Source organism: Python bivittatus, unplaced genomic scaffold (genome assembly GCF_059951505.1).
Source record: "Python bivittatus isolate LINGU-HERP-01145 unplaced genomic scaffold, Pbiv_v1 ctg000690_np1212, whole genome shotgun sequence".
NCBI lineage: Eukaryota > Metazoa > Chordata > Lepidosauria > Squamata > Pythonidae > Python > Python bivittatus.
The window spans coordinates 21,956,524-21,970,360 of NW_028277096.1; the positions used below are offsets into that span (position 1 = coordinate 21,956,524).

Consider the following 13,837-nt stretch of genomic DNA (forward strand, 5'->3'; position numbering starts at 1 on the left):
TGAAGTCCACCCATCTTAAAGTTGCTGAGTTGAGGAACCCTCAGAAGCAGGAATGCCATGTCTCTCGGCACGTGGCATTATTAGTTTCATTGCCTGATTTGCAACTCCAATTTTCCAGTCATTCCACCCTGCTCATCACCCTTGGCCATCCTAGCTGGGAATGATGGGACTTCGTCAACATTCAGAAGCCTGTGCGTTATTCATCCATGTCACAGAGGAGCCTTCCCTAAGCTGGCCTGCTCCAGATACCCTGGAGGAACCCTGCCTAAATGGAAAAGCAAGACTGAGGGTTCAAAGTTAGATTTTACACACAGTCTGAATCATCGTCCAACATCTCCACACCCCAATTCCCAGGCTCAACATTTGGTATTTAAACTAACCCTGTCTTGAATGGGAGGTTGGATAATGGAGAACAAGGGAGACTCTAAAAGGGTGTCTTTGCTAAGACCTCTGATTCTGTGGACCAGTGTTTCTCAACCTGGGCCACTTTAAGATGTGTGGATTTCAGCTCCCAGAATTCCCCAGTCATGTGGACTTCAGCTCCCAGAATTCCCCAGCAGGCTGGGGAATTCTGGGAGCTGAAGTCCACACGTCTTAAAGTGGCCCACGTTGAGAAACTCCGGCCCTGACCGTGGCAGAATGTAAAACCCAACAAAGCTTATGGATGTAGCAGAACTGCAGAAGCTTAACTATGAACAAGAAGCGACTGTAAGAAATTAATCTGAAGAAACAGGAAGCAACAAAGAGGCATGTTTTTTCTCTTCATCTGTTTAACAATAGCAAATATATTAGAAGAACAGCAGGAAGAGATGACAGTTGGAACCTCCGCTGGAGGGAGAAACACTAATAATTTGAGATAGGTAGATGTCACCATTCTGTTAGTCAAAAGGAGAAAAAAATACTTGGAAGAGCTTTCATGAAAGTAAAAATAGAAGCTAAAAAATCCAGGGTAATGAAGAATACATGAAGACGAATATGAAGACAACGCTGCTAATACCAACCAGCGGGCTTACTGACTTCACAGTTGATGGCAAATTGGTGGAGGTGGAAGAGGCTTTAGATAAAGATGGACAGTGTGCTGTCACACCAAGAGGAGATTAATCGTGCGGAGAAAGGCGGTGACAAACGTAGACGAGATCATGAAGGACAAACGTCAGAAGGGTCAAAGAAATGTTTTTTCCAGGGAGAATCTACAGCTGTGAGAGCGCGAGAGAAAGAAGTTGGACACCTTTAAATGATGGCTTTCAAGACAGTTACTAAGCACCACGCTCTGCACAATAAACCCACTGATCAGCCCCAGACCAAACTGAGGCTATCAGCAGGCAAACCCTCAAACGCTCTGGGCACCTCCTGCGAGTGGATGATGGAGGAGGAACAATCACTACGCTTGTCGGCAAGGTGGTGGGAAGCAGGAGAAGGGGAAGGCAAGAGACGGGGGGGCGGGTGGGACGAAGGGGTGCCCTTGCGAGAGCTGGACCGGGTCCCTGGGGCAGGCGGAGAGGACGGCGTCTGTCCATGCCGCCCCCAGGAGTCAGAGCCAGGCCTCGGCGCACCCAACTACCCGACCACAGTTGCAAAGACGTTACACCAAGTGTTGTGGGAAGGGTTTTGCCTCTGCAAGAAAGGGAGGGGGAGGGGAAGGGAAGGGAAGGGAAGGGAAGGGAAGGGAAGGGAAGGGAAGGGAAGGGAAGGGAAGGGAAGGGAAGGGAAGGGAAGGGAAGGGAAGGGAAGGGAAGGGAAGGGAAGACAGACAGACATGGAGGGAGGGAGGGAGGGAGGGAGGGGGAGGGAGGGAGGGGGACAGGAAGGAAGGAAGGAAGGAAGGAAGGAAGGAAGGAAGGAAGGAAGGAAGGGAGGGAGGGAGGGAGGGAGGACAGGAAGGCAGGCAGGCAGGCAGGCAGGAAGGACAGACATGGAGGAAGGAGGGAGGGAGGGAAGGAGGACAGGAAGGAAGGAAGGAGGGAGGGAGGGAAGGGAAGGAAGGGAAGGGAAAGGAAGGAAGAAGAATGGAGAAGGAAGGAAGGAAGGAAGGAAGGAAGGAAGGAAGGAAGGAAGGAAGGAAGGAAGGAAGGAAGGAAGGAAGGAAGGAAGGGGGAGGGAGGGAGGGAGGACAGGAAGGCAGGCAGGCAGGCAGGCAGGAAGGACAGACATGGAGGAAGGAGGGAGGGAGGGAAGGAGGACAGGAAGGAAGGAAGGAGGGAGGGAGGGAAGGGAAGGGAAGGGAAGGGAAAGGAAGGAAGAAGAATGGAGAAGGAAGGAAGGAAGGAAGGAAGGAAGGAAGGAAGGAAGGAAGGAAGGAAGGAAGGAAGGAAGGAAGGAAGGAAGGAAGGAAGGAAGGAAGGAGAGGAAGGGGGATGGGAAGGAAAGATCCTATTTACAGGATTTACAGTTGAAAATAGGATGAAATAGACAATAAGGGGAAAGAAAGCACAACAAAGACCAGGAAAGAAATTTCCTGCAAGGGAAGATTTGCTGTATTTCCACCTCCAGCATATTTGTCACTGGTCCTTGTCATGCTGGATCAATGGATCCCCCACCTTTAGAAGAAGTATACCTCTGAATACCAACTGCCGGGGCATAAGAGCCAGAGAAAGCTCTGCCCTGCACTTTAGTGGACACCAGAGGAACTCAGAGCCTGGATTAGTTGCTCTGACGGAACAGGACCCTAATTCTTAACTCCGATGCTTCCAAGGTTGGTCGGTTGGCTGGTTTCTAAATTGCCCGGAATTTAAATCAAACGTTAACCTTGGAGGAGAGGAGAGGAGAGGAGGGAATGGAAGAAAGTGGAAGGGAGGTCATGCCCGCCATGGACATCAGCTATTATTTTCATGCCCCCCTAGAAGCCTTAAGCTTTACAGAAGAGGCATCACGCAGATTAGCATTCAAAAGAAAAAGGTGCCGGGGATCAAAAGTGAAATGAATGATACTTCTTTTGATAGCGAGCAGAAGGAAAATGAATTGGTTATTTTCAAGGCTTAAAATAAAAAGAGAGGGGGGGGGTGATCTGCAACCAGCAAAATGTTTTACAGGTAATCATATTTGGAGACAGCAAGAGAATAAACAGAAAATAACACTGCACAGGCTGGCCCAGCTCTTTTTCTTTTGATGGAGTCCTAAGCTGGTGAGATTTCCAGGCTGTATGCCGGGGAAAATGAAATTGCAAACGTGGCAGAGGATACAGATTCCGGAACAAAGGGCCCCCACAAAGCGATATTCCAAGCTTGGAAAGGAAGATGGGAGATTAAAAAAATAATTAAAGTTTGCATGCTGCCCTCTTTTTATCTCTGGCTGTATCTTCAACCTGGAGAAAGGTTGGAAGCCTCCTGCTAAATTGGAATAAGGGGCAGGGAGTGCCCTTAATGCCAAGGGCAGTGCCCCCGCAGAAAAACAGATTGACTCTTTTCAAAACATGTCTCACTGAATAGCTAAGCTCACCGTGTGGACTGTGCAGGAATCAGAGACTGAAGAGGTTACCTAGCCAGGTAACGAAATGTTTGCAGGAAAAGAACCAAGCTCAGAGAACACCAAGGACTCCACAGTTCAACCCTGAGCTACACATATTTGCTTCTATAGGAATCAGAGATCCTGGCGGTGGTAACAAACCGGGCCTATGTTCTTTCTCCAAACTGAAAGCAACCAGCAACGAGTCCATCTGGGGCGCTGTAGACCCTCTGAGTGGCACCACTTAGGAGTCATGGGTTGGCATTCTGGACCAGTTGCAATTTTTGGGTAGTCTTCAAGGGCTGGTCCATGAAGAATGCATTACATTAATCTGATCTCAAGATCAGCAGCGCATCTATCACTGAGGTCCAAGCCTCTCCCCTTCAGTTGATTTTTCAGCTCAGAAAAGCCCCCTCCCTTGCCAGAGTTATTATGCAGTGCCCAGCACCAATCAATGCCCAAGGTCTTTAGACCTGTGGTAGAAAGGGGAGGAAGAACCATCCGAGCACTGTCAAGATATAGGAAGTAGGAAGACTAAAAACACACAGACACACGACCCTTGTATAATTCCTCATCGTTCCTTCCGTATTGGAAGCTCAGGTTTTTGAAAGAGGCACTACCCACATGCAAGAAACACCATCTAAACTGAGATTTCCACAACTCCAGCCAATCTTTTTTTAAGTTGTTGATGGATCAACACTCAACAGGAAAGGAACAAGGAATCAAGAAATACAGCGCAGACTAGCACTTGGTAGAGCATCCACAAAGGCCTTGGAAAAGATATTCAGATGCCGAGATGTGTCTTTCCCTACAAAGACCAGAATCATGCAAGCCATGGTTTTCCCTGTGATGCTCTATGGAAGCGAAAGTTGGATGTGGAAGAAGCAGGAGAGGAAGAGTATGGATGCCTTTGAATTCTGGTGTTGGAGAAGACTCCTGAGAAGACCATGGACAACCAAGAAAACCAACCGATTTTGATTTGTTGAACAAATCAACCCAGAGTTCTCCCTCAAGGCACAAATGACCAGTTTCAAATTATCCTACTTTGGACATTATGGGAAGACCCAGCTCTCTGGATAAGGTTCTAATGCTGGGAAGGAAAGAGAAGAAGAGGATGATCAGCAGCAAGGTGGAGGGACTCAGTTACAGTGGTAATGGATGTACCATTGGAAGACCAAAAAGACCAGGTTAAGGACAAATCATCCTGGAAAAATCTATCTATGTGGTCGCTAAGAGTTGGCACTGACTTGATGGCACATAGTCCATCAATCAATGCAAAGACCCAGCTCTCTGGAGAAGTCCATAATGCTGGGAAAGGTAGAAAGAAAGAGAAGAGGACGACCAGCAGCAAGGAGGATGGGCTCAGTTACAGTGGTGATGGAGGCACCATTGGAAGGGCTGAAGGACAAGGTTGGGGACAGATCCTCCTGGAGAAGATCTATCTAGGTCAGTGTTGTCCAAACTTGGCCACTTTAAGATGAGTGGACTTCAACTCCCAGAATTCCCAGAAACCCATGCTGGCTGGGGAATTCTGGGAGTTGAAGTCCACTCATCTTAAAGTGGCCAAGTTTGGACAACACTGATCTAGGTGGTCACTAAGAGTCAACACCAATTTGATGGTACATAATCAGTCAATCTATCTCTTTCAGTATTCTTCAGCTTCCTAGAGCTGAGTTTTATTCCCAAGCAATCACCGCTAAGAACATCATAACTTACTTTCTTTCACCTGTTTCTGCAAAAATGAACATTTAAAAAAAACCCTGTCGTTGCCAATTATGCAACTGCCTGAAAAAAGCCATTTGCAGAATGTGATTAGGAGTGTTTAACAGAGCCATTTCTAAGCAGACAAGCTGGTCATAAACGTCAGGTAAATAATCACTGATTGTGGCTCTCACTTAAAACAAAACACCAGAGAGGGGACGCAGGGACAACAGAGTTCTAATGGAAGGAATAGTGATACAGATAATTGCTTGTACAAAGAATCGTTGGTTTTCAAGGTGACCAAGTCAGCGTTTTTGAAATTTCAGGTAGCCAGTGTACTTTTTAAAAAGTATAATTCTCCTTTATCTGCCCACCGCAGATATCGGTGGGAAAAAAATTAAGATTTAGAAAATTGCATCTGACAGAGGTGCAGCTACGTGACTCTGCATGAATCTCTGTTCCTAGGAGCAAGAGGGTAAGCCAAGAGTGAAGCAGGGACTTGCACAGAGGCCCACGATGGGCCTCCTTAGACAGTGGGTGAAGTTGGTCAAGGCGCAACTGCTTCAGAGGGACAAAAAAAAAAAATTTCTGTTGCTGCAGGAGTCAGAGACAGGCCAGAGCTCATTCCAGAGAGACAGCATGCACCAACTTTTAGGGGTGGGATGTCTCTCCATCCTCACAAAGCTTTAGGTGCGGCATCCAACTATAACTGATCGATGGGCAAAGGATTAAATTACAGAGTACCTGTCATTAAATAAATAAAATGAGGGTGTGTAAAGCATTAATCAATCAACACCCAGATAAGCAGGGATTAACACCAGACAAATAATCAAGCAGAAAACAATACCCTAATCAAGGAACTACCTAGGAGAAAACCACACGCCACCCACACTGGCAGGGCAAGCCACTGTATATAAACAGGGAGCAAACCCCACACTCACCAGCACTGATGAAGTTACCGAGGTGGGTAATAAAACGTCAGCAAGCAAACCACCCAGCTCAGCGAGCACCAAGGACTCCACAGTTCAACCCTGAGCTGCACAGATTGAAGCATTCATTACTGGAATATTTAATTAAATCTTAGCCACCAGTAATTAATGTAACAGGCCATCCCCAAGAATCCCCTGACCACACCACAAATGGAATAGTCAGAAAAGATCCTATTGTATCTACAACATAAACATGAGTTATATGAAAATTTTATTTATTTATTTTATTTATTTATTATTGGATTTCTCCCCCACCCATCTCCCCCACAACAGGGGATTCTGGGCGACTTACAAAAAAACCATTAAAACTATAAATATATATAAAACACATAATACATCCAGAATTAAAAACAATACTAAAAAAGGAAAATCCAAGAAGATGGAAATTGGGCTGCGGACAGCTGGTCACTATGGGGCTAGCCATCTCCCTGCTTGAGATATTCCCTCCCCGCCCCAGGCCAGGTGGCAGAACCAGGTCTTCAAGGCCCTCCGGAAGGGGGGCCAATCGCACCTCCGGGGGCAGGATGTTCCAAAGAGCGGGGGCCATCGCAGAGAAGGCCCACCTTCTGGACCCCGCTAATCAGAGTTCTTTCACTGAGGGGGTCCGAAGCACGCCCTCTCTGTGTGATCGGGTGGGATGGGTTGAAGTCATAGGGGAGAGGCGGTCCCTTAGGTAACCTGGCCCCATGCCATGTAGGGCTTTAAAGGTGATAACCAACACTTTGAATTGGACCCAGAAGCAAAGTGGTACCCAATGCAGCTTGCGGAGCAACGGTGTTACATGGGCCCTTCTTGGGGCTCCAAAAATAGCCCGCGCGGCCGCATTCTGGACCAGCTGTAGCTTCCGGATAGTCTTCAAGGGTAGCCCCATGTAGAGCGCATTGCAGTAGTCTATCTGGGAGATAACAAGGGCATGAGTGACTGTTTGAAGGGCATCCCGATCCAGGAAAGAGCGTAACTGATGCACAACCTGAAACTGTGCAAAGGCCCTCCTTGCCACGGCTGCCACCTGCTCTTCAAGCAGGAGCCGTGAGTCTAGGAGGACCCCCAGATTACGCACTGGATCTGTCTGGGGCAGCACAACCCCATCCAGCACCAAAGATGGCACAGTCCTAGATACAGAGGAGCCATTAACCCACAGCCACTCCGTCTTACTAGGGTTCAGCCGAAGCCTGTTGTTCCCCATCCAGACCCTCACAGCCCTCAGGCACCGAGAAAGGGCAGTCAATAGTTCCCCATCATCTCTGTCCACCCCATCAGATTAGCAGGAAGGGCATGCTTTGGGTCCCTTCCCTTAAGGCAGGGTTTCTCAACCTTAGCAACTTTAAGATGTGTGGACTTCAACTCCCAGAATTCCCCAGGCAGCATGCTTTAAGATGGGTGGACTTCAACTCCCAGAATTCCCCAGACAGCAATTATTAAACCATCATTGTGGTAGTTTTAACCCTTGCCCAGAGTCACTTTTGGGAGATAGAAATGGTTTTAAAAAGTACATAATCAATAAATAAAATGCTGATTTAATGCCGTTGCAACCAAGGACGTCTCCAAGCTGTCTCGGGTAGGGGAGAAAAGCAGAATGTTGTGGGGACTTGGTGTTAGAGCACCTTTGAGCCATGGTTAGAGAACACTTTCTCTCTCTTTTTTAATTATATTTTTATTCCAAAAAGGCAAGCAGAAGAGGAGAAGGGGAAAAGGGAAAAAAAGGACAAATCGAATAAGCAGGGAATTTAGGAGCATCACAGAATTAGGCTCTACGATGCTGCTATGTATTATCCTGGACTAAATGGTTATACTGTTTTGAAAGCTACAGCCATGGTTAAAATTAAAACATTAATACCTACAGCTATAGTTATGTAAATCATAAAATAGGATTAAAAGCAACTGTAAACTCTAACCAAGCTTCTGAAGATTTATTCTGACTCTTTAGCGCTATAGCAGTGCTTTTCAACCTTGGGAACTTCAAGATGTGTGGACTTCAACTCCCAGAATTCCCCAGCCAGCATGGCTGGCTGGGGAATTCTGGGAGTTGAAGTCCACACATCTTAAAGTTCCCAAGGTTGAAAAACACTGTCTCGAGTATTAAGACTAAGTTAAGGAAAACCCGAATTTCAGATGTGGTACAGGCCCATGCAGAAAGTTATCTTCTGAAAATGGCTTCCAAGTGCAGTTAAACTCTGTGTCAGGTTTACTCTAGAAATAGAAAGTTATTTTGGACATCAAAATGTGTTCCCACCCCTTAATTAGCCATTTTTTCCACAGAAGGAACAGTATGTACTTTCCAACAGGAAACGCAGAGGCAGCTACCATGTGCAAGGCTAGTTTAATGCAGGAATCTAAGGTTTAGTAATGCTTTGTTAAAAGGAGCAGGTGGGGAAAAAAATTCAATTTTTAGAATTTGTTTTATTCGGGTAAAAACGGTTTCCCCAAAGCCCTGAGCTTTACGACATGGTCACCAAAGATGGGGGGGGGGGAAATCCGACCTGGTTGTTACATTTCCAACAATGTGAGTGAATGAGCATTTTAGCCCTCACTACTGGAGTACAGTAATGGAAAAACATTTTAGACCAGTTTACTCTAATTATAATATTCAGTGTAAATTTAATGTCTGTCTTCCATTGGAATTCCCATTTGGACTTATCAATTACTGTATCTAGCTTCTGCAATAATTTAATCATAACTTTAACTTCCTTAGTTTTGGAATCATTTTACAATTTGTAAATAAGGCTCAGCAAATGCTCTAAATTTTGTGTTATAAGATTTTCAGATTCAGTCAAGTCTCTAAATCAGTGTTTCTTAGTCTTGGGAACTGTAAGATGCACGGACTTCAACTCCCAGAATTCCCCAGCCAATCATGTGGGCTGGGGAATTCTGGGAGTTGAAGTCCCCACCTCTTAACATTCCCAAGGTTGAGAAACACTGTATTCTCCCTTGTTTCTGCTGTTCTTTGAGTACTAGATTGTTTATTTGAAGATACTGAGATGATGCTAAAGAAAAAAATATACAAATGAAGAAGGGTAAAGATGAAAAAGGGGGCAGAAAAGATACAAATGAAGGAAAAAAACAAGGGATTTACAAGTTTCATTGAAATTATTTTTCAATATATCCTTAACTGACTGTAGATAACTAAATAAATCGTTTAGAACAGAAACAAAAAAATACAGTTTAAACAGAATGTAAGTGTCAGGAACAGAAGATGAATCATAAAATGAACCTGTATTTTCCTTGTTGCATCTCAGGGTGTTGACTAGGTGAAGTTGATGATCCTATCATAGAAAAGAGGTTTAGGGACCATATGCTTGCAGAGGAAGAGGGTGGTTTGCCATTGTTCGATAGCTGGATGTCAGAAATACTTGCTGACCGTCTGCAGAGCATTCAGAGATCTGCTAATAGAGCAGCTCTACCTTCTGTCCACCAGTTTTCTCGCTTTCCCCACTCAGCCACGGTAGCCTTTAAAACAGGACGTGGGACAGAAAGCTGATATTCCCACCAAGATTTAGAACTATCTTCTCTAAATGGGCAACATCCAGCTGTGCTTCACTACAGCACCCATCACACCTGAGTAGCAACATCCCAGGGGGCTGGAGATGATGGGGCTTTGGTTCTCACCAAGCTGGACAGCTCTGGGCTGTAGAAAACTATCATAGGCAGAGACTCGACCCACCTAACTAGCCATTGTGCTAAGTGAGAATGGCTACCAAAATTTCCTCTTCAGATGGAGCATTAAAGGTCCCATGTAGGACCAGAAAAAGAACTAGTAGGGCCACCAAAGGTCCCTACATAGGATCACAAAAAAGTCCTACTTAGAGCACCAAAACGTCCTATCAGAAACCCCAAAGATCCTATGTAGGCCCACTGGGGCCATCAAAAAGTCCTATATAGGGCCACCAAAAAGTGCTACCAGAACTACCAAAGGTCCTATGTAGGACACCAAACCCTCTACTGAGACCACCATAAGTCCTATTGGGACCACCAAAGGTCGTATATAGGACCATCAAAAGATCCTACTGAGACCACCAAAGCCCTGATGCTTTCCTTAGATGACTGCATGCAGTCCAGCCCCACAGCTTTCCCTGCCTCTCCTCAACTCCACAGAGAGGGGTCCTCCACGGACCTGGCCTCAGAGTACCCGTGGCTCTGGGAGTCACTGCAGAAGCCCCCACCCGAATGGTATGGAAGCCCACCCCCCGGCCACCGGCTCCCGCTTCCCGCAATATGGCCAGCGGGAACTTTTCCTTCCTGCCGAAGTGGTGGGGGCAGAAACTGCGAAACAGGCACTGTTCCAGAGCAGACTTTTCAGGCAGCGATGCTGATCGAGGGAAAAGCAGCGTAGGAAAGAAATGACAAAAAAGGGGGAGATTCAGGAACCAACATCAGTTGGAGAGGGGGAAGGCAGGCATTACTCATTCTCCCCAATTCCACCACCAACTTTCTCAACCGCTTTGGATGTGTCTGTCCATCGCCGGGTTTGGATTTTGGAGGAGACCCGACCATTCATCCGCCCACCTGCTCTCTCGCGCTGAATACCACCACATGTTCAGCTTCCCACGTTCCTCGGTTTTCAATGAGGGGAGGGAGGGCATTATGAGTGACAGGGAAAGACGGAGGGGCCGTTTCGGCCTGGGTTTTAACTCCTTACGGGCTGCCATGCAGCCCTTCGCTCCGCGGACCACACACTCTTTGCATGCATTTGTTTGGGCTCTGCATCTCAGTTTTCACCACGCAGGACGTATTCACAGCAGGCAAAACGTGAGATCTTTCCTGACGGAGAAGAAAAGACATGTGCTCCAGTTCCAGCAGGGCGGCCAGGACCAGTCTGCAGTGATTTGCTGCAGAAGGCCTCTAAATGTGGAAGCTCTAGTTCAGTGTTGTCCAAACTTGGCCACTTTAAGATGAGTGGACTTCAACTCCCAGAATTCCTCAGCCAGCCATGCTGGCTGGGGAATTCTGGGAGTTGAAGTCCACTCATCTTAAAGTGGCCAAGTTTGGACAACACTGCTCTAGTTCTTCCTTGCATTCAGCAGAGGCGTTGGCTTCCTCGACACAGCAGGCCAGGGGTGTCCACAGGCTACGGTAAAAAAATGTCAAGGCAAAGGCCAGGATGATGTGACCTAGCTTCCGCCTCTTATAAAACACAAGCATACCGCTGTGGCCGCCATATTGACTTTTTTGACCATACCCTGGGGACACCCTTGCAACAAGCTTAACCAGGTCATTCAGAAACCCCAGATAAGCTTGTGGAATTTTTTGTGGCCTTGCAAGTTGGCTGAAGCCAGAACATTCGGATAGGATGTGGTGCAACATCTCACAGGAGCCCAGAAAATACGTTAATTCAGTTACCACGTCCAGCCTGTTGTGGGAACACGCCAATTCCTCATCTCCCCTTTCTAAAAGACTTTTATTTATTCAAAGTCTTCCTGCCTGCCTTCCATCCTGCCTCCCAAAGGAGAGGTGGGGGAATGTACATATTCAAATGTCTGGCCGTATTTTAAAAACAGTACAGTATGTGCTAGTCCTGATGGTTAATCCCCAAATCCGAAGATTAAAGCCTAAGGTCATTCTGTCTATGTTTCTGGAGGACAACAGGGATAAAGACATTTCCTAATCTATTTCTTTGATTCTTGGAGGTATCTGGATGAATTCTGTTGAAAACTGGAAGCCCAGATTCAACAGAAGACCCTTTTACCTCTTAGCTCAGTGTTTCTCAACCCTGGGAACTTTAAAAGGTGTGGACTTCAGCTCCCAGAATTCCCCAGCCAGCATAAAATCTCATACTGAATCTCATATTGACCACTTTATTCTGTGGAAGGGCTGAAATGTGCTTATATCTATAGGCAGACCTCACTTAACGACCATTCATTTAGTGACCGAAGTTACAACAGTGCTGAATAAAGGGACTTACAACTGGTCCTCGCGCTTACAACCATCACAGCACCCCTGCAGTCACATGAACATGATCCGGGTGCTTGGCAACCAGCTCGCACTTACAACAGTTGCAGCATCCCGGAGACACATGATCGCTATTTGCGACCTTCCCAGCCAACTTCCGGCAAGCAAAATCAGTGGGGAACTGTGTGATTTGCTTAACGACTGTGTGATTTGCTTAACGGCCACGGGGATTTGCTTAATGACCACTGCAGAAAAGGTTGTAAGATCGGGTGTGACTCGCTTCACAACCTCACTACTTAACATTTTTCAGTCCCTACTGTGGTCGTTAAGTGAGGACTACCTGTAGTGGCCATGAGTGGATGCAGCCAGTGACAATGAGCTCCATGTGTTCATCTGCTCCTAAAACTCTTTTGGCGTGACTCAATTCAAGCCTGATGAACTGCAACAACTTTGGAAATGAACTGGAAAATAGAGAGTCTGAACACCTGAACCCTAAGATGCCAGCGGGAAGACGTCGGGCCCAAGTGCATCCTCAGGATGTCAACATTAGTAATCGCATTACGTTTGATTCATGGAGCAACCAATGCCTTTCCAGAAATGTGCAGGCGCCTACCTTGGCTTTGTTGATTGTGCAGTGAAGAGCGTTGTTTTCTTGATCATACAGCAGGCTGAAATCGAGCGTCCCCAGCGCAGCTGGAAAAGAAGCATGCCGAGCGTATTAAAGGAAAGTTTTTTGTCCCTTCTCAAATATAAGTTCATAGCAGCACAAAGATTTAATTGCCGCTTTCAGCCTAGTCAAGATCCCGTGACGTTGGGGAGATTTTGCTCTCAAAAGTAGCCAGGCTTTGAAACGGAGGCTCCGTTACGTCATCGGTGGCGACCGCTTAAGGGGGATTGCCCCGAAGGCCAGACTGCACAAGATGATGGAAGGCCGTCCACTTTCTCCAAGGGTGCCATTTCTGGGGGAAATGTTTGCCTCGAGCCAAAGGACGGAAAAATAAAGTGGGGAGAGGAATTGTGGGGTGGGGGGAAGATACAGAAGGAACCCCGATGCAAACTTTTTGCAAACCTTTCACGGGCTGCTTTTTCCTCTCCGGGCTGCAAGGCGGGGTCTGACCCACTTGAGACATTTTCATGGTCCTGCCTGGGATACTCCCAGCATCTTCCAAACCCGTTTAGGCAGCCCTACTCAGCAAGGGCTCGGAAACTTGCTTTCTGACTCTCCCCCGGATGCCTTGCCGTGCCCAACTCCCCCATGCGGGAGTGTCTGCAAGGGGAGTCAAAAAAGTCAAGATGGCGCCCGCAAACACGTGACTAATGCCCCACCTCTCCTTTGCGCATTCACAAGAGAGAGGTCCTTATGCACCCACACCAGCTCTTCCTTCTCTTTGATATTGTTTGCACTTGGGCCTTAATCATCTCTTTTTTTTTAGAATGTCCCAATCCTCCTGATTGGGGTTCCCCTTCATGGACTCCTTCCTACTTTCTCCCTTAGCTGATTGAAGTCAGTATTTCTCAATCTCAGTGTATCTCAACCTCAGCAACTTTAAGATGGGTGGACCAACTCCCAGAATTCCCCAGCCAGCGTGCTCTAAGATGGGTGGACTTCAACTCCCAGAATTCTCCAGCCAGCATGCTTTAAGATGGGTGGGCTTAACTCCCAGAATTCTGGGAGTTGAAGTCTACATGTCTTAAAATGGCCAAAGTTGAAAGACACTGTGTGTGTGTGTGTGTGTGTGTGTGTGTGTGTGTGTGTATGTAAAACAGCTCCTAGGGGATCAATGTGTTTGTTGGAGCAATGCTCTGTTTGTTTTAAAAGC

At 46.8% G+C, this 13,837-nt stretch overlaps 1 protein-coding gene across 2 annotated transcripts in view; it reads right to left on the reverse strand.

Annotated features, from left to right (window-relative positions):
* The window catches only part of DOC2B (double C2 domain beta), a 143,067-nt gene that overhangs the window by 96,084 nt on the left and 33,146 nt on the right, over positions 1-13,837 (reverse strand). For both annotated transcript variants that reach the window (XM_088152462.1, XM_088152461.1), the window contains exon 2: positions 12,631-12,710. In XM_088152462.1, coding sequence (XP_088008588.1) covers positions 12,631-12,710 — 80 coding nt within the window. The remainder of the gene's footprint in view (positions 1-12,630; positions 12,711-13,837) is intronic.